This window comes from Sphaerodactylus townsendi, linkage group LG06 (genome assembly GCF_021028975.2).
Source record: "Sphaerodactylus townsendi isolate TG3544 linkage group LG06, MPM_Stown_v2.3, whole genome shotgun sequence".
NCBI lineage: Eukaryota > Metazoa > Chordata > Lepidosauria > Squamata > Sphaerodactylidae > Sphaerodactylus > Sphaerodactylus townsendi.
Window position 1 is genome coordinate 64,789,457 of NC_059430.1, and position 19,188 is coordinate 64,808,644.

Below are 19,188 nucleotides of genomic sequence, written 5' to 3' on the forward strand. Positions count from 1 at the left end.
GAAATAGGTAGAAAGGAGTAGAGATATGAGTGCCTTCTGCTGAGCTGTAGGGTCTTTGATGAGCAGTTCCTACAAAAGCCTCCTCGCCTTAATGGGGCAGGAAATGAACTGAGGAAAGCGAGTGACTCAGTCTAGGAGACAGGAAATCTGGAAGAATTTTAGTTGTTCTTCCTTGAATTTTTGGCATAGTCCTGCATCTAGAGCCTGTCCCACACCAAGCAGGATATGATTGCACCTTTCTGTGAAGAAAGTGCTTAAAATTGTATAATTTGTCTGAAGTGCAGGAATAGGCCCTGTGGATCCATTCTGTTGAGGGGCATGATTTCCTCCCATGGAGGGTGCTTTCTCCTGATAAAAGAAGCTCTTCTGCAAGATGTTCCTTCTGTCAAAGGAAAATTTATTTGCTTATAGTTTGCTTTTTTTCCAGTGAGACTCAAGACAAATTTCAAGATTCAAAAACAATGCAATAAAGAAAAAGCCTCCACTAGTGGAATGAATCCACGAGATCCAACCCACAGAGCACTGTGAAGGAATTCAAGCAGAAAAAAGTAACATTCTCTTTTTGAAAAAAAATTGCAAATCATACCTTGCACAAGCCTAATCAACAAAAGTATATTTAAACTACCCTCTCTTGGGTTGCATTCTTCAAAGAACACTCTGCAGAAGCAATCAAACATCCTGGTTACCAACAGAACAATGCCAAGTACCAAAGGGTTCAATAAAAAACTGTTTGGGTTCCTGAAGTCACAGAATCTTTGACCTCAGTGGATCATCCCATCAGTAGAGGCCAGTATCTATGCACAACATCTGGCTTGAAGGCAAATTATTTGTACTTGTAGTACTGGTACTGCAAATATGGGGCTCTTTCTTACAAGACATACACTTCATAGAGTGAATATTTGGATAAAGCATTAAAAGGACTATGCAATATACATAAAGTTCAGGTAGGTAAAATATCAAAAAGACAAAAGCATATTAAACAGCAGTTTGAATAATTATTCTTTAGAAGATTACATGAAATAAAAAAACTTACTGTCATCAAATACCCCAGCATTAGCTAGCAGTAAAGTGATGATTTTTGGGTCCTTTTCAAGCTGCATAACATGTTTGCTTTCATTTGATAGAAGAGTGCACACATTAATAGCAAAGTCCACTTCATTTGGGAGTCCAGATAACAGAGAAAGCACCAGTTTATTATAGTCATTTGGTGAATTAAAGTCCATAGAAAGCCCATAACTTTGTCGAAGAAAATCTGGTTATGAAGGCAAAAAATATACCATTAGTAACACTGCAACTTCAACTCTTGGACCATTTTGCCCATAAGAATGAGAAACTACATGTGAAGACCCACAAGAAACTTGCAGAAACAGCCACCCCATCGGTCTTCCTCCCTCCCCTCTCTCTCCAGGCTTCCCATTTCCACACAGCTCTGCTTATCACAGCTTACCCACAGACCAGGCTGGTAGGCTGTGGTTCCTCCCTACCCCACTCTCCCTCTTGGCAGCTTGCCCACAGTGCTCTGGACAGGTGTGTTGAGGCTTCCCTTCCTCCTTCAGCGGCTCACAAAACACTGATATTTCCACCAAGAGCTGCCAAGGTCATGATTGGACACAGTGCAGCTCCTAGGCTGTGCTGCTGCCTGCAGCCTGAGGTAATTTGGGGTTTCCAAACACCCATTGTTGTTGTTTTTACTTTTCAGACTTTTCTGCAGACTTAGGGTCCTCCAAGTCTGCAGAAATATATGTCTGAGGTGAGTGTCCCCTCAACTGCAGATTAAGGTATCCGCAGATAAAGGTACAGATGGGAATTAGTTATGTAGATTGCGAAAATTTATTAGTTTATCAAAGTATACCTGACACACTGTGCTGCTGGTAATTATACGAAGACGGGATTGCACCTATAGGAAGTTGTGGCTTTGGATTGCCTGGTTGTACCTCATCATCATCTTCTCCAAAGTGATGTACTTTCTCGTACTTCTCTAGGTAACTGAAAAGAATAGCAAAGATTTTTCAGTATACACAGTTGAATAAAGTATTAAAATACTGCAAGAAACTAACTTTAATTTTAGGAGAATACAGAAAATATCTTTAAAAATTTGGCTCAAGACTTTTAATTCAAAGATACCAAATTAAAATGTTCTTCTACAGTACTAGGTTTTAGTTTGGAAAATGCTACCCCATTAAGAAACACAGACTCTTTAGAAGGATTTTATATACGCTCTTTAATGGCATTCAATTTTCACTGCATTACAGGTCAATCAATCGAACTATGAACCCTTCGATTAGAAAAACTGATTTTTATACCTCACTTTTCTCTATCTTAAGGAGTGTCAAAGAAGCTTACCATTGCCTTCCTCTCCCCACAGCAGCCACCTTGTGAGGTAGGTGGGGCTGAAAGGACATGGATAGAATTGTGACTAACTCAAAGTCACCCAGCAGTGGAAGAATGGAGAATCAAGCCCTGTTCTACAGATTAGATTCAATCACTCTGAACTACTACTATACCATGCTGACTCTCGAAAGTAAAAAAAACCATCATTATAGTATTAACTTTTAATAGATACACCTACAGATTAGGTGCATCAACTCCACCCTTTACAGAAGTTGTTGGTCACATCCTTAACATTTGCAGACCAGAACTCCCAAACAACTTAACCAGCAAATATAGAATTTGTTCAGGTTTCTGTCTAAATCATGGTTTAGAGCAGTGATGGCAAACCTTTGCGAGACCAAGTGCCCAAATTGCAACCCAAAACCCACTTATTTATCGCAAAGTGCCAACATGGCAATTTAACCTGAATACTGAGGTTTTAGTTTAGAAAAAATGGTTGGCTCCGAGGCACGCGTTACTCAGGAGTAAGCTTGGTGAAGCAACCGTGCAACGCTTCAAATGGGTGAATCACGATCCTAGGAGGGTTTATTCAGAAGCAAGCCCCATTGCCAGCAACTGAGCTTACTCCCAGATAAAGTATCATGCCCAGGCCAGCCTAGATGGGTGTGTGTGTGGGGCGGTGTTTTTCCACCCCCCTCCCACATGATGAACTCTGCACGAGTGCCCACAGAGAGGGCTCTGAGGGCCACCTCTGGCACCCGTGCCATAGGTTTGCCACCACTGGTTTAGAGGATCAGGAACATGCCATAGACTTCCCTTTTCCCTTTCATGCATAGTTTCCCTCAAAAGGTAGTTTACCATGATTTGAGAAATTACTTCAAACCATGGTTTCAGATCACAGACCCTGGGAACAAACTATAGCTCATCCAACGTAGATGCCATAGCGGTTGTGGTTAGTAGAAACCCAGAAATAAGGAGAATCATTGAGTCAGAGAAAGGGGAGGGGAGAAATGGAACAGGGAGCATCACAACACATTCCCAGTCCAGACATGGCATCTGAAGTGGGCAATACAGTCTGCACCTTCAAAATGGTTGAGGGAAAAGAAAGCAATTCTCAACAGAAAAGTCTTGCAGTTTGTGAAACAGCCTTACAGTGCAATTCTATCCACATTTACATAGGAATATGTACACACTTATGTCTCCAAAAATAAGCATAGGATCGGGTTCTTAGGGTAAAAAAAAAATCATCACAGCCAGAAAATGCATCAGGAAAAAAGTTGTCTTTTGAGGCCTAAGGTAAGACCAAGCCAGCACTTCTAATTGTATTCCATGTGATGCATGAAGCCAGCACAAGCTCTAGAGCACTGAATGTTTCTAAAGATTCACTCCCATTAAAAGGCATATTATCACATTCTGTATCAGCTGAACCTTTAAGAGCTCTATCAAATTGTATGTTCAAATAGTAGCATTTATCGGTGGGGTGCTGTGTGGTGTCCGGGCTGTATGGCCGTGTTCTAGCAGCATTCTCTCCTGACGGTTCGCCTGCATCTGTGGCTGGCATCTTCAGAGGATCTGATAGTAGGAATGAAAAGCCAGTGGAGTATATATACTGTGAGGTCAAAAGGTGAGGCCCTCTGAATAGAGTAGCTTGGTATGTGAGTCACAAAGAAGTCTGTAGCCTGGGAGTAACAATGAAGATAGCAAGGTCAAGAGCAAGAGCCCTTCGGGGATAGGGTGGTATATAAAACTAAACAATCAATCAATCAATCAATCAATAAATAAATAGGTGAATGCATCTGAATAGAAGTATCCTGGTCTTTGTTTCCTTTGATTGCTATTGTCCATAGTTGTCCTGTGTTTGAGTGGAGCTGATTAGTCACTGTCTTGATTCTAGAGTTTTTCAACACTGGCAGCCAAATTCTGTTCATTTTCATGGTTTCTTCCTTCCTGTTGAAGTTGTCCATGTACTTGTGAATTTCAATGGCTTCTCTGTGTAGTCTGACATAGTGGTTGTCAGAGTGGTCCAGAATTTCTGTGTTCTCAAATAATATTCTGTGTCCAGGTTGGTTTATGAAGTGTTCTGCTATTGCTGATTTTTCTGGCTGAAATAGTCTGCAGTGCCTTTCGTGTTCTTTAATTGGTGTCTGAGCGCTGCGTTTGGTGGTTCCTATGTAGACTTGTCCACAGCTACATGGTATGCGGTAGACTCCTGGTAGATCGCGCAAACAGAATCAGTGAACCCCACCTCCTTCAAGATGAATTGAATCACCTAATCTGGGCTCTACAGGCTAATGGTTACTCTACTACAGACATCAGAAGAGCTGCATGACCAAGAACAAGCCACATGAACAATGATAAAGAGCCATCTAGAGGGAAAGTGTTCTTACCATACATCAAGGGAACCACTGACCGTATAGGAAAACTGATGAAGAAACATAACCTACAAACAATCTACAGACCCACTAAGAAAATTCAACAAATGCTACGTTCAGCAAAGGATAAGAGGGGTCCTCTAGCTACTGCAGGAGTCTACCGCATACCATGTAGCTGTGGACAAGTCTACATAGGAACCACCAAATGCAGTGCTCAGACACCAATTAAAGAACACGAAAGGCACTGCAGACTATTTCAGCCAGAAAAATCAGCAATAGCAGAACATTTGATAAACCAACCTGGACACAGAATATTATTTGAGAACACAGAAATTCTGGACCACTCTGACAACCACTACGTCAGACTACACAGAGAAGCTATTGAAATTCAGAAGCACATGGACAACTTCAACAGGAAGGAAGAAACCATGAAAATGAACAGAATTTGGCTGCCAGTGTTGAAAAAGACAGTGACTAATCAGCTCCACTCAAACATAGGACAACTATAGACAATAGCAATCAAAGGAAACAAAGACCAGGATACTTCTATTCAGATGCATTCACCTATTGACCTTGCTATCTCCATTGTTACTCCCAGGCTACAGACTTCTTTGTGACTCACATACCAGGCTACTCTATTCAGAGGGCCTCACCTTTTGACCTCACAGTATATATACTCCACTGTCTTTCCATTCCTACTATCAGATCCTCTGAAGATGCCAGCCACAGATGCAGGCGAAACGTCAGGAGAGAATGCTGCTAGAACACGGCCACACAGCCCGGAAACCACTCAGCACCCCAGTGATTCTGGCCGTGAAAGCCTTCGACAATACAGTAGCATTTATCACCTGCACAAAATGAATCCCTTGCAAAACCAGAGGGTTAGCCTCATTTGTAATAGACAGAAAAATAAATCTTATATAGATGATATAAGTTACCACATTTATTGTACAATACTGTCCTCAGTATTGATTTTCTCATGCAAGCTATGACACAGTAAATATGTTACTACTTTTAAAGGCACTCCTTATTCTTTCCAACTTTTTTCAAATCTATGTTTTCATGGGGGAAACCAATACATTTCATGAACAGATGGAATTTCTTTTACTGTTTCATAGGAGTTATATCCCATGCTTGATCTACAAAGTGCAGAATGAAATACATGGTGGGGTGGATCCAGCCCTCCTTCAAGCAGCCTTCCTCCCACTTCAATGGTTCATCCTCCACCAGAAAAACCAATTAAGTGGGAAGAAGGCTCCTCAGATTGAAGAATGGCTTCAGACTTGAAAGAGAAAGAATAAATATTTCAATAAATACATAAATATATAAGTAAAAATAAACTTTGCTCAGTGGAGCGCAAGTATGAAGGTAGAAGCTATCCCACTACTCCCAGGAAACCTTCCATCCAGGAGGGCAGACCTAATCATAAGAGATGACCAAGCATTTTCAGATAAGGCCAAGGAAACCTGAGGCACAATTCAGTGGCCAAGATGATCCACTGGAATGTATGCAAGAATTACAACATAAGAACAGCTAAGAACTGGTGGGAAAATGAGAAGGTCAAGATCCTGTGGGACTTTCGTATCCAAACGGACAAAGTATTGAAACACAATACACCAGACATCACCGTGATCAAGGACAAGAAAGTGACCATCATCGACATCGACATGGTGACAGCAGGATCACTGAAAAAGAACACGAGAAGGTCACTAGATGCCACGATTTGAAAACCAAGCTTCAGAATCTATGGCACAAACCAGCTGAGGTTGTCCCAGTGGTAATTGGCATGCTGGGCGCCATCCCAAAAACACTAGGGCAGCACTTGAAACATCCAAACTGGATATGCACATTTTCCATCATCCCTGTCAAGGCATCTGGTGGATCCCACAGGAATCTCGTCTGCCTGCAAAGGTCAAGGTGGCCTCTGACTGAACTGTGGCCTGCCATGCTACCTCAGAGCCTCCAGTGACCATTTTGCCCTTTACAACCCTTTCTGTACATTTTTGAGTGCTAGAAGAGGATACCGCTTTAACTTTCCCCAAGTTCAGTGCATGCCTTGCCTGGGATGTGCCTGCCTGGTTCTCCTTGCACATGGCTCTAGTTGCCGCTTGACTGTCCTCCGACAGGAAGATATTGCTGCCTTCTTTCCCCATGTCCTCGTTGAGAAATAGCTCTTAAAGCAGCTCTTAGGAGGGAATAAGAACGGCCTCAAACAGGCCGAGCCTTCACCCTCTCTCACAACAAGGAAAAAATAATAGGCATTGATAGGGGGGACAACCAGATACAAAAGAGAAGAACCAAGAGAATCAAGAGAGTCAACAGTGCAAAAAGGAAGAAAAGATAAAGATAAAAGTGAAGGTAAAAGTTCTATTTTTCTCTGTAGTGCAAGCAACTAGCTACTGCTTTCCCCTGAAGCAGGGAAAGAACTGGGGTGTTCTGGGTAATCATTACAGGTTACAGGAAACACGAAGATCTTGTTCTCCTAGCTCAGAGGGAGAGAGGCATCATATTATTAGCTTTTATGTAATTGGAGGTATTGTTGTTTAAGGTTTACACTGCTTGGACCCAGATGCTATATGGCCTAAACTCCACAGAACTTCTTTAGTGAAAGGAAAAAAAAACTAAAAGTAATCTTGCCCACGAAACAAAAAAAAAAAGAATAAGCATACTTTAATTACTATGAACAAAAGCTGACTTAGGGCTTTAAAAACATGATTTTCCATTGCAGATCAACCAGTCTTTATGGATTCTGAGCAAGACTAATTCTGACACTCTAAAAATTACACGTACAGGGAGAAATATGTGGCAAAGATCCACATCTTGTAGTATTTATATGTGAAGCAATTGTACAATTAATTAAGAATTCACAGAATACTGCTGGCCAGTATTCTATATATCTGAGGTTATAAAAATTCCCAACTCTCACTCAGTACTGATGTCATTACAGTATTTCCTCAAATGCCATCAAAGGGTGTGTGTGTGTGTGTGTGTCTTAAATTTACACAGAAGTTATAATTATGTCCAATACTAAAACCTTTTTAGGGTATGGTTTCAATGACAAGCAGCCAAAAAAAAAATGCACATCTATACTACTGGATGGAATGCTGAGAGGAAGAAATGAATTGGCTCAAGCTAGTCCTATCCCTGGAAGAAAAAAGGCATTGCACCAGCAGGCAGGAGTGGCTCCTCAGAATCTACATCACCTTGGATCCTAAAACTGTGTACACAGAAGGACATTTTGCCACCTCCCAACTACCACTGGTGCCCCTTGTGCCCGAACTGCTCCTGAAAGTCACAGGAACAATGGTGGGGTGTGGCACAAGAGGCTTCTGTAGGAATCTTCTCATTCCTAGTTTTTAGGAATTTCAATACTGTTTTCCCTGTGATGCTCTGAAACCAGTGCCATGTCTGCTGGTGTTCTTTAAATCCTACTGCTATTAACTTCCAATGGACTTAACAGCAAATGTTGGAACAAAGCTTTTACAAAGACTGGAATATGACTATATATCTTAGTCACAGTATTAATTAAAAATAAAATCAAAATCCTACAGGTCAGTCACGGTAAGTCTTGAGCAGTGCCATCTGTTGCCATATGGGAACGCAAAGAGGTATATCAGTAGATAGCATCTGTGGCAATGAAGTTTGGTGGCAATCCATAGGGGACATCTGGTTTGCACTCTCTCTCTCTCTCTCCACACACACACAAACACACACACACACAATGTAGCAGCTGTTTCACAAAATCAGGATTCTGACTGGGATTTTTTGAATCATCTAAAACAGGGGTAGGGAACCTGCGGCTCTCCAGATGTTCAGGAACTACAATTCCCATCAGCCCCTACCAGCATGGCCAATTGGCCATGCTGACAGAGGCTGATGGGAATTGTAGTTCCTGAACATCTGGAGAGCCGCAGGTTCCCTACCCCTGATCTAAAAGCTAAAAAACAGTTGTATTTTACTGACTGAAAAAAGAGCTCGGCAAATGTTAAGTCTAGCTGAGCGAATCATACAGAAATATCATTACCTTTGGATTTACAGTGAAGGTTGATGGAAGCAGTTAAAGGGACAGGGGAGATGAACAATCTCTCTAATTTCCTCAGTGTCCACTCAGCTAGTTTAATACAAAAGTGGCCAGCCAAGTTCAAATTTAACAGATAGCAAAAGTAACCTTGTAAATGTTCTTTGTGTTGCCAGAACTATCTTGAAGTCAGAGGCGTAGCTAGTGAAAATGGAGCCCATGGCGGAGTTTTCTGCCCCCCCCCCCCCCCGCCTTGCATGGGTGGTCACCCCCCACAACAAAAGAATGATTTTTTTGCACCAGGTCATCTTGAAGTCACCATCATATAGAACATGCCCCAGCTCACAAATCTGCACACCCAGGGCTCCCTAGTTTAAACAACATTGATACACCCCAATTAAACAACAACAACACACTCCAAAACAGCATCACTTTCAATGTTATTTAGACTACAGCGCCCAGATTCCCCTTTTAAATACACCTTTAAGGGAGAATCTGGGCTCTCTAGTTTAAACAACATTGAAAGTGATGCTGTTTCAGGGTGGGGTGAAGGAATCCACTCTGAAACAGCATCACTTTCAATGTTGTTTAGACTAGAGAGCCCAGATTCTCCTTTTAAATCCACCTTAAAGTGAGACTCTGGGCTCCCTAGTTTAAACAACATTGAAAATGATGCTGTTTCAGGGTAGATTCCCCACCCACCACCCAAACTGCATCACTTTCAATGTTGGTTGTTGTGGGTTTTCTGGACTGCGTGGCTGTGGTCTGGTAGATCTTGTTCCTCATGTTTCGCCTGCATCTGTGGCTGGCCTCTTCAGAAGTGTATCATAGAGAGCAGTCTGTTAAACACTGTCCAGACATCTCTTATAACAAACTTCTCTCTGTGATACACCTCTGAAGATGCCAGCCACAGATGCAGGTGAAACGTTACGAACAAGATCTACCAGACCATGGCCACACAGCCTGTAAAACCCACCACAAACAGTTGAATCTGTCCGTGAAAGCCTTCGATAATACTTTCAGTGTTTTTTAATCTAGGGAGCCCAGATTCTCCCTTTAAATCTACTCCAAAGGGGGTGGATTTAAAGGGAGAATCTGGGAAACATTTGAGGGTGCCTATCAGGGGAGCAATTTTTAAGCGAGAAGTACCAAAATTTCAGGCTATCTTCAGGAGACTCTTCTGATGATACCACCCAGGTTTGGTGAAGTTTGGTTCAGGGGATCCACAGTTATGGGCCCTCAAAAGGGTAGCCCCATCTACCATTAGTTCCCATTGCAAACAATGGGAAATGGGGTGCTCCCTTTGAGGATCCATAGTTTTGGATCTCCTCAACCAAAATTCACCAAACCTGGGTGATATCAGCAGGAGACTATCCTGATGATACCACCTAGGTTTGGTAAAGTTTGATTCAGGGGGTCCAAATTTATGGACCCTCTAAAGGGTAGGCCCACCTACTATTAGTTCCCATTGGAAACAATGGGGGATGGGGCACCTCCTTTGGGGGTCAATAACATTGGACCACCTGAACCAAACTTGGATGGTATCATCAGGAGTCTCAACTGATGATATCCTGAAATTTTGGTGCTGCTAGTCTAAAAACTGTGCTCCCTGCTGGCCAACAATGTAAAAACACTAAAAATACAAAAAAAATAGAAATGAACCCAAATTTTTCTCCCCCCATGTGATCAAATGGTGGGCGCCCAGGACATTTGTCCCCACATGTCCCTATGGTATCTACGCCCCTGCTTGAAGTTCATACTCCTTTATCACACATAAAACAAATGTGTCTCTCGTTGCTGTTTTTTGAGCCTTAGATTTTTTTTATTACATTCTATCTCTCATGCTAAAATCTACTCCATATTACATGTTATGCAGAATAGCCAGTTTTTGCTACTTTATCAATATCATTCAAATCTATAAAACTTAATGCATTTAAATACTGGCAGCAATTTTCTTCTTATACCCTCTTAGTGCAAATCAACAATCAATCCCATCACCCTGTAACAATGAGTAAAGTGAAATCCCATGCAGAATTACTTTAACCGACACCCACTGGGTTCACAGTGTTCAAACTGGAGTAATTTGCATAGGATTATACTGAAAGTCACAAAAAACATTCACAGTTTAGAAAAGGCTGCTCTCTACTGGAAAACCTGCAAAATTGCAGCATCTATTTTACAAGGATACAAAAATTATAGAATCAAAGAGTTGGAAAAGACATACAGGTCATCTAGTCCCACCAACCCACATACACCTACCCCTGCTCAATACAGGATCATCCTAGAGCATCCCTGAGAAGTGATTATCCAGCCGCTGCTTAAAGATTGCCAGTGAGCAAAAGCTCATCCCTAGGTAGCCAATTTCACTGTTGAATAACTTTTACTGTAATACCCCCCACCCCACCCGGCTGCCCTAATATCCAGTTGGTGCCTATACACACATAATTTAAACCCATTTTTGCAAGTACTATTCTCTGCTGCAAACAGGAACAGCTCTCTGGTCTCCTCCAACTGTCAACTCTTCAAATACTTAAAGAGAGCAGTTTAGGATTAGGATGTTATGACTCTGTTGATACACCCCAAGACTGCATTAGCCTTTTTTGCTACTGCATCTCACAGGCCGCTCATATTTAATTTATGGTCCTCCCACACCCCAACAGCTTGTTCACACACAATGCCACTCAGAAGTATATCTTCTATCTACTACGTATGTTCCTAATTTTTGTTATTTAAAATAGAAAAAACCATGAAGCAAAAAAGTCATCATACACAAAATAAATGCATGTGATTTTTCAATTAGCATGATTCCCTAGACAGAGCTGTCAAGATAAAAACCTATTTCTTTGAATTATAGTTCTAAAGGCTTGCCATATTGTTGGCTTCCTTTCCCTACTTAAATGAAGTAGCCAGGAGAGATTAAGGTAACTTTCTTGTTGTAATGGATGCAACTACTCAGGCTCTGTACATTCCATATACTACTGCCACCTTTATAGAGAACCTCTTTCCTAAAATATTGAAACGAGGCATCCCCCACACACTGCCCATCTGATAAAATTAGAATGTTTTCCATATTTAATAATCTTTAGTTGCAATAAAGATAAAGATGAAAACAAAGTTGCACTTACCTGTAAAGTTGTTCATCGAGTGTCTTCTGTGGAGACACAAGCCAGCCACAAAGAACTGACCAGAAGGCTGCTGGAAGATTATGAGAGCTTGGAGTGCATTCCCCATCCCCTCCAGAGGTATGAGTGAACTAGTTTCCCACCCAAGTGGTAATAGAAAGGAAGCAGGGGAAACGGTCCTCTCTGAGTTTTCCATCATCATGGAAGAGCACCATTATAAGACACAGTAGCCCACAGAGGGGAAAGGAGGGAGGGATGCATGACAGCACAGAAAATTCTCAGTGAACAATAGTTACAGGTAGGTGCAACTTCATTTTCATCGTTGTATCTTCATTGAAAATAGGATAGCAGCAAGTTTATTTATCATGGAAGCGGTGGCAACATTGCTCTCCCAACAGCTGTATCTCTCCTGGAGTCCACATCGATGGAGTAATGCCAGAGAAACATGAGTGGAGCAGACCAGGGCGCTGTCTTACAGAGGTTGTGAAGTTCAACCCTTGTAAAAAAAGCAGCTGAAGAGGCTTGGGCCCTGGTGGAAGGAGCCCTAACTTGAAGTGGATAATCCACCTTAGCACTGGCGAAGGCTGACCAAATGGCAGAAACGACCCATTGGTTACTTACCGTGAAGGGGTCTTCTGCTGGATGCTGGAGACCGCCTTGCTGGGTATTCTCCACCTTCAGTCAGAGAGGCAGGAAAGATGCTTTGGTCACTTCCTGTAGTCAGGTGCGGCCATTTTAAGCCTCAGTATCTTGACCAGCCGAGGAACAGATGCACAACATAAAGAAGAACAACAGCAACGCAACCAACCGAAGGAGGCCTGAACTGCATCTAGTGAGGCCAATTTATAGTGCCTCACAAATGAAGAGGGGGAGGCCCCGTGGCCACCTTGAGTCTAAAGGTGGGTTTCAAGTTTCAGCACCACCCTATCAGGAAAAAACTGACATAAGTTGGTGTTAACTGACATAGCCTGCATCTCTGAGACCCACCTAGCCAAGGTGATGGCCACTAAGAATAGTAACTTCATACGGAGCTACCTAAGATGTATGGACTGCACTGGCTCAAACGGGGACTTTGTTAGCACATCCAGTACAGCATGGAGCCGCCAAGATGGAAAGCGATGGGCTGCTGGGCCCTGTGACGGCTGCATCCCCTTGATAAACTTCAAGATATCCGGGTGCCTATTTAAGGGAACCCCCTGTACCTCAGGGACGACTGTAACTAACGCCCCCAGCTGGCGACGGAGGGTAGCACTGCGCAGTCCAGAGGTAAATCTGTCCTGCAGAAACTCCAGGATGGACGGTAAGGAAGGCGACTCGGGGTCCAGGTGTTTCCTCCTACACCACCTAACAAAGGCTTTCCATGAGGAATTGTAAATCCCTATAGTGGATCGCCTCCTGGCTGCCAGTATGGTATCTACCACCCTCCTAGAGTACCCCTTTTTCCTCAGGGCCCTCCTTTCAAGTGCCACACGGTCAGCCTGAGCCATCCGGGATCAGGGTGTAGAAGCGGGCCTTGTGAGAAGAGGTCTGAAATTGCTGGAAGGCTGAAGGGGGGACTGACGGAAAGTTCCTGTAGAACCCAATACCAGGATCTTCTGGGCCAATCCGGAGCCACTAGCATCATGTCCCTTCCTTCCGTCTGCAGACGCCGGAGCAGTCTCTGTAATAGAGGCAAAGGAGGAAAAGCATACAGAAGACCCTCCGGCCATGGTGCAACCAGAGCATCCACTGCCCTCGCCTGTGGGTGGTGAAACCTCGCATAGAAGACTGGAAGCTGGTTGTTCCGGGAGGACGCGAACAGGTCAACCACAGGTAGCCCAAATCTGTCCACTATCTTCCAGAAAATCTGTGATTTGAGCTTCCACTCTGTGTTGGAGACCTTGGCCCTGCTGAGCCAGTCTGCTTCTGTGTTCTTGCACCCCCAGATGTGTTCCGCTGTCAGCGACGCTAGATTGGCCTTCGCCCAGGTGAGTATTTTGAAGGCCTCTCTGTGGAGACTGGCTGACCTCGATCCCCCTTGATGGTTGATATAGCACATGGCTGACACGTTGTCGGTGTGAACAACCATGTGTCTCTGGAGAATGAGGGTTCTGAAGACCTTGAGGGCCAGCATAATCGCCCTGACCTCCAGGACATTGATCGGTAGACCCGATTGCAATTGAGTCCAAGTGCCCTGGACAAAGCCTCGATCCAGGGTAGCTCCCCAGCCGGTCAGACTGGCATCCGAAAAGAGATGTACCTAGTGTTGGGGCGCGAAGACCTTCCTTTTGACCAGATTGCTCGGAACCGTCCACCATCTCAAGCTGAGTCGAACCGACGGTGTCATGGCCAGGGAACGATCCTTCTTCTGAATAATCTGTCTGGCCCATGGACGCAGGAAGGCCTGGAGAGGCCTGGCATGGGCCCTGCTCCACTGGATCAGATCTATGGTCGACAGCAGAAGTCCCAGAAGACTCGCCAGCTGGAGAAGAGTGGACATTCTGGCTGCGAGAAGACGGAGACAAGCCTGTTGAATTTTCTGAGCCTGTGGGCTGGCACGAAGAGGGTGCAGGCTGCAGAGTCGATGAGTGTACCCAGGTGTTCCATCCTCTGCGTTGGCCTGGTGGAACACTTCTGTAGGTTGATGATGAACCCGTGTTCCGACAACACTTGCTGGACTAACTTCACATCTCTGGCAGCACGCACCTCCGACCTTGATCTGATCAGTAGGTCGTCGAGATAGGGGTGGATGTGGATCCCCTTGCTGCGAAGGAAGGCAATCGGTGCCACTAGAACCTTTGTAAAAACCCTGGGGGGCGTTGCCAGCCCAAATGGAAGCGCTACATACTGGAAATGCTGGTCGCCCAAGCCAAAGCGGAGGAAGCGATAGTGCGCTGGATTTATGGGGATATGGAGGTACGCCTCCCCTAAATCCAGGGAAGTGAGAAAGTCGCCCTGCTGGATCGCCGCCATGGTAGACCAGAGAGTCTCCATTCGAAAGTGAAACTGACGGAGAAACCAATTCACATGTCGCAGGTTGAGAATTGCCTGGACGTCCCCGTTCTTTTTGGGAACCACAAAGAAGTGCGAGTAAACTCCCATCCTCACTTCCTCTGGGGGGACCGGTACTATGGCCCTGATGGATAGGTGGTGATTCACGGCCTGATCGATTTTGGCCCTCCTGTCTGGGTTGGCACTGATGGGGGAGGGAAGGTACCTGTCTCTTGGAAAAAAATGGAATTCTAGAGAGTAGCCGCAGGAGACCACCTCCTGGATCCAGCGATCGGAGTGGGGCTCTGTCCAAAGATGAGAGAAGAACTGAAACTGCCCTCCAATCTGAAAGTCCATAACGTCATGCCTTATTGGTGTTGGTAGTGAACTCAGAACTGGACTTGTTGAAACGCTGCTGCTGCCCCCGAAAGGACTGGCGTTTTCTGAAGTTTCCGGGGGTCTGCCACTCCGGCTTCCTAGACTCTCAGAAGGCCCGAAAGGAGGAGCGAAATGACTTGAAGGCAGGCCTAGGGGTGAACCTAGACTTGTCAGACCTAACAAATCGTGGAAGGACCTTTCCCTTTTCCTTGGTGGTGACTAGGATCTTATCTAGTTCTGACCCAAAAAGGATCCCACCCTCGAAGTCATAACCGGCAACCACTGTCTTTGAGTGGGAATCCGCCTGCCACGGCTTTAACCAAATCAAGCATCGCACCACTTGGGCCGCTGCCATAATGCGGGAAGTAGTCAGGAAGGCATCTAGGGTGGAATCGGCAAGGTAGGAGACTGCCATGAAAACCCTTTCTACCCCTTCCCTGATTCCCTGATCCTCGGGCAGGATGATGGCCATCAGATATTTCAGCCACTCAGTGGTGGCCCTAGCCACTGTGGCAGATGGGGCCAGGATCCTAGCAGCCATGGCTGCCCCCTCATGCACCTTGCGGAGACTATGATCCACCTTTCTATCCAGGGAGTCCTTCAGAGATCCCTCCCCATCCCTGTAAACTAGACCCCCCGAATGGAGGGCAGACACTGGCCCATCCACCAAGGGGCTTTTTACCAATCTGTTTAAATGCTCAGGCGCTAGGTACAATTTCCTGAAAACTGGAGGGAAACTCCTTTTGGCTGCAGGACCTACCAATTGTTTTCTAAACTTTCATTCAAAGGACTGGGGCAAGGGAAAAAACTTTGGAGACTCCTCTTCCAGTGGAAAAATAGAAGCACTACCCCTAGGGCACCCCTTAATGGGCTTGGAGGTCCCATCAGCACAAGGGTCAATTGCCTCCTCAGAGTCCTGGAGTTCCAAAATTGCAATGGTTTTGGCCAGCAAAAGGGAAACCTGTTCAACCTTAAAAAGCCTTTGGCTCTGTTCAGTTGTCTCAAGGGGAACTTCTTCTGGATACAAAAAATGATCGGAGACATCCAGCTCCCCCTCACTGAGAACGCTACTCTCAGAGTGGCCTGAGGACTCCTGCCAGTCTCTGCCTCCTCTCCTTTCTCTGGGAGAACGAGACCTGGAGATAGCTCTGTGGGCGGGAAGGGGGGATGGATGCCTGCAAACGCCTATCAACTTCCTCGCCAATGGAGGCATGCAGAAGCGCCACCAACTGCTGAGGCGAGCAATTGCTCCAATCTAAAGAGCTGGAGCCCGCCAAAACACTCTCCCCCTCCCCCTCCACTCCGGCCTGCCTGACCTGGAAGGAAGAGCTTGCTCCGGCTGGTGCAGAACTGGTCTGAGGCGGCGAAGAAGAGGAGCCCGGCTGAAATACCTGGGACTCGGCCGCGGCGAGGAGGCATCCGCGAAGCTCTTGCTGGATGTGATCTCTGCGCCGGCTGCGACCGCGCGCATGCTCCTCCCACGCTCCCTGATGCCCCGTGCTGGAGCCGGCCGAGCGTGCACGTCGCGCCACTCACCTGTCTGGCGAGGAGGAAGGGGTCTGCGGGCTGGTCCTCTGGCCGCTGCGGGACTTCCCTCTGCACCTGTCCCTGTTAGCCGAGTGGCTTTGCAGGAGGGAACGAGAACGACGAGAAGCAGCCCTCGTGTTCTCAGCCGCGGAGCAGCAAAAGGTCTCCCTCTGGGGAGAAAATGGCACCTGAGCGGCAGACGCCATGGCGGGAAACCTAAAAGTAAAAGTAACAGGCACCACGCACCACGTTCCACACACACTAAGGTCGGGGAAGACGTGGGAACAACACAACAGTGAGACAAATCCAGACGAATAAACACAGTCACTCAAACACACAAACACTGCTGACGAGCTTGATGAAGAAGCTGCACTCCCTGACGAGGCAGAAAAGATACTGGGGCTTAAAATGGCCGCAAGCTGACTACAGGAAGTGACTAAAGCATCTTTCCTGCCTCTTTGACTAAGGCGGTCTCCAACATTTAGTAGAACTACCCATCTAGAAATGGTTTGGGAAGAAGCAGGTTTGCCCCTCTAGGGAACCTTGAACCAGAGGAGCCATTGCCATGGCCACAGGGAACCTTGAACCCGGAGGCATTGCCATGGCCACAGAGGCGTGTCCCCTGGCCTCTGCTGAATGACGGCAGCCCCACAGACCGCTGGGGCACCAGGATCGTTTACAGGATAACGTGCTAACAGCCTCAAGGGAGTGCACCGGCTGCAAGTATGCTGGTGCACCCCCGCTCACGGGGCCCATGCGGAGACAAATTCTTGGCCCAAAAATTTATGTATCATATGTTTTGTATCTGTTTTTCTGATATGAGACGTATAATATCCAATTAGTGCTTAAAAAAATGAAACCTTCCTTCTTTTGGCCAACCCATTAAGTCCATTGACATTCCAAGATAAAATTCTATAATCCATCATACTTATTTTTCTTATGGTAAGTCAAAGTCCTTTTCATATTTGCAAAGAAATTCCTCTGCTTTCAAAGTTTCCAAAATCATGATTTTTTTTTACCACCACCACCCCTACTGGGTTCCTCTGTTCCCACATACGACATTCAGTTCCTCCAAGATATAGACCGGAAGTCTCATCATGCCAGTGACGTAGGTATAGATATTTTAGGGGGGCTCTTTAATGTTTAAACTGGGGACCTCAGATTCTCCCTTTAAATCCATGCTGAAGAGGGTGGATTTAAAAGGAGAATCTGGAAAATTTGGGGAGGTGCCTGCTGTCAGAGGTGTAATTGTTAAGCTAGCAGAACCAAATTTTCATGGTATCTTCAGGAGACTCTCCTGCTGATACCACCCAGGTTTGGTGAAGTTTGGTTCTGGGGGTCCAAAGTTATGGACGCTTAAAAGAGTAGTCCCATCTATTATTAGCTCCCATTGGAAACAATGGGGATGGGGGCATCCCCTTTGGGAGTCCATAACTTTGGATCCCCTGAACCAAACCTCACCAAACCTGGATGGTATCATCAGGAGCGTCTCCCAACAAATCCTTGAAATTTTGGTGTGCTAGCCTAAAAACTGTACCCCCTGCAGGCCAAAAACAAAAAAATTAAGAAATACAAAAACCCACAAAGAAATGGGCGGCGCTTCAGACATGTAATGGGGGGGTTGAACCCGAGGAAACCCCCCCTTACCTATGTCCTTGCATCATGCTCACTGTTCTGAGCTATCTCAGTTCTACATTTGGAATACCTGATGAGAAGAAAAAAAAATCCTGAGGTAAATTGAGAACTCAGCTGAAGCAGATCCTCTCTACACAGCAATAAAGAGAGAACCAAGGGAGGAGTGCTCTCTCCATCTCTTTCCATGTAAATGTTTGGGTAGGAAATCAGCCTGCTTTCAGCTCTGGAAGGGAGTAGAGAGTACTTCAAAGCTCAAAGCTTTTAGAAGCCTTCTGGTCACTTCTCCTTGGCCAGCCTGAACAGTCCTTATGCGAGTCTGCACTGAAGACATGATGATGAATGAACAAACAGTATAACTGTTAAGTGCAGAGTGTGCTAGTGTGGGGCAATGGTCAGGGGCATAGCTTTGTCAACATGAACCCATTATAAAAGCAAAGCAGGCTTCTTCTGTTCTGCATAAGCCTTGAAAGAGACAATACCAAGTACATATGCAAGCCAACTGGGAAAGAAGCATTCCACTCGGATTATTATTTACTTCATTTATACTTTGCCTTTCTCCCCTTGTCGTCCCAATCTTATCCTTCATTTTATCATTAACATATGTAGTCCCAAGTGAATGTAGACTCCAGTGCCAGACATTCTGAGGAAGGAGTGGCATTGCTTTGATAAATGGGCCATACAGAGGTGGAAGGCAGGATGCACCCTTTCCCAATTCCAAAACAAAGGGCATCAGAAGACTAGAATAGAGCTCATTGAAGACCTTCATATTTTTCTAATTATTACCAGTTGGCTATACCTGGGTATGTTAGGAGATTGAACCTAGAAATAATCCATA

General features: G+C 45.2%; 1 protein-coding gene across 2 annotated transcripts in view; it reads right to left on the bottom strand.

Annotated features, from left to right (window-relative positions):
* The window catches only part of ARID2 (AT-rich interaction domain 2), a 119,351-nt gene that overhangs the window by 51,294 nt on the left and 48,869 nt on the right, over positions 1-19,188 (bottom strand). For both annotated transcript variants that reach the window (XM_048499974.1, XM_048499973.1), the window contains 2 exons: positions 1,853-1,986; positions 1,034-1,252 (listed from right to left, as the gene is read on the bottom strand). In XM_048499974.1, coding sequence (XP_048355931.1) covers positions 1,034-1,252; positions 1,853-1,986 — 353 coding nt within the window. The remainder of the gene's footprint in view (positions 1-1,033; positions 1,253-1,852; positions 1,987-19,188) is intronic.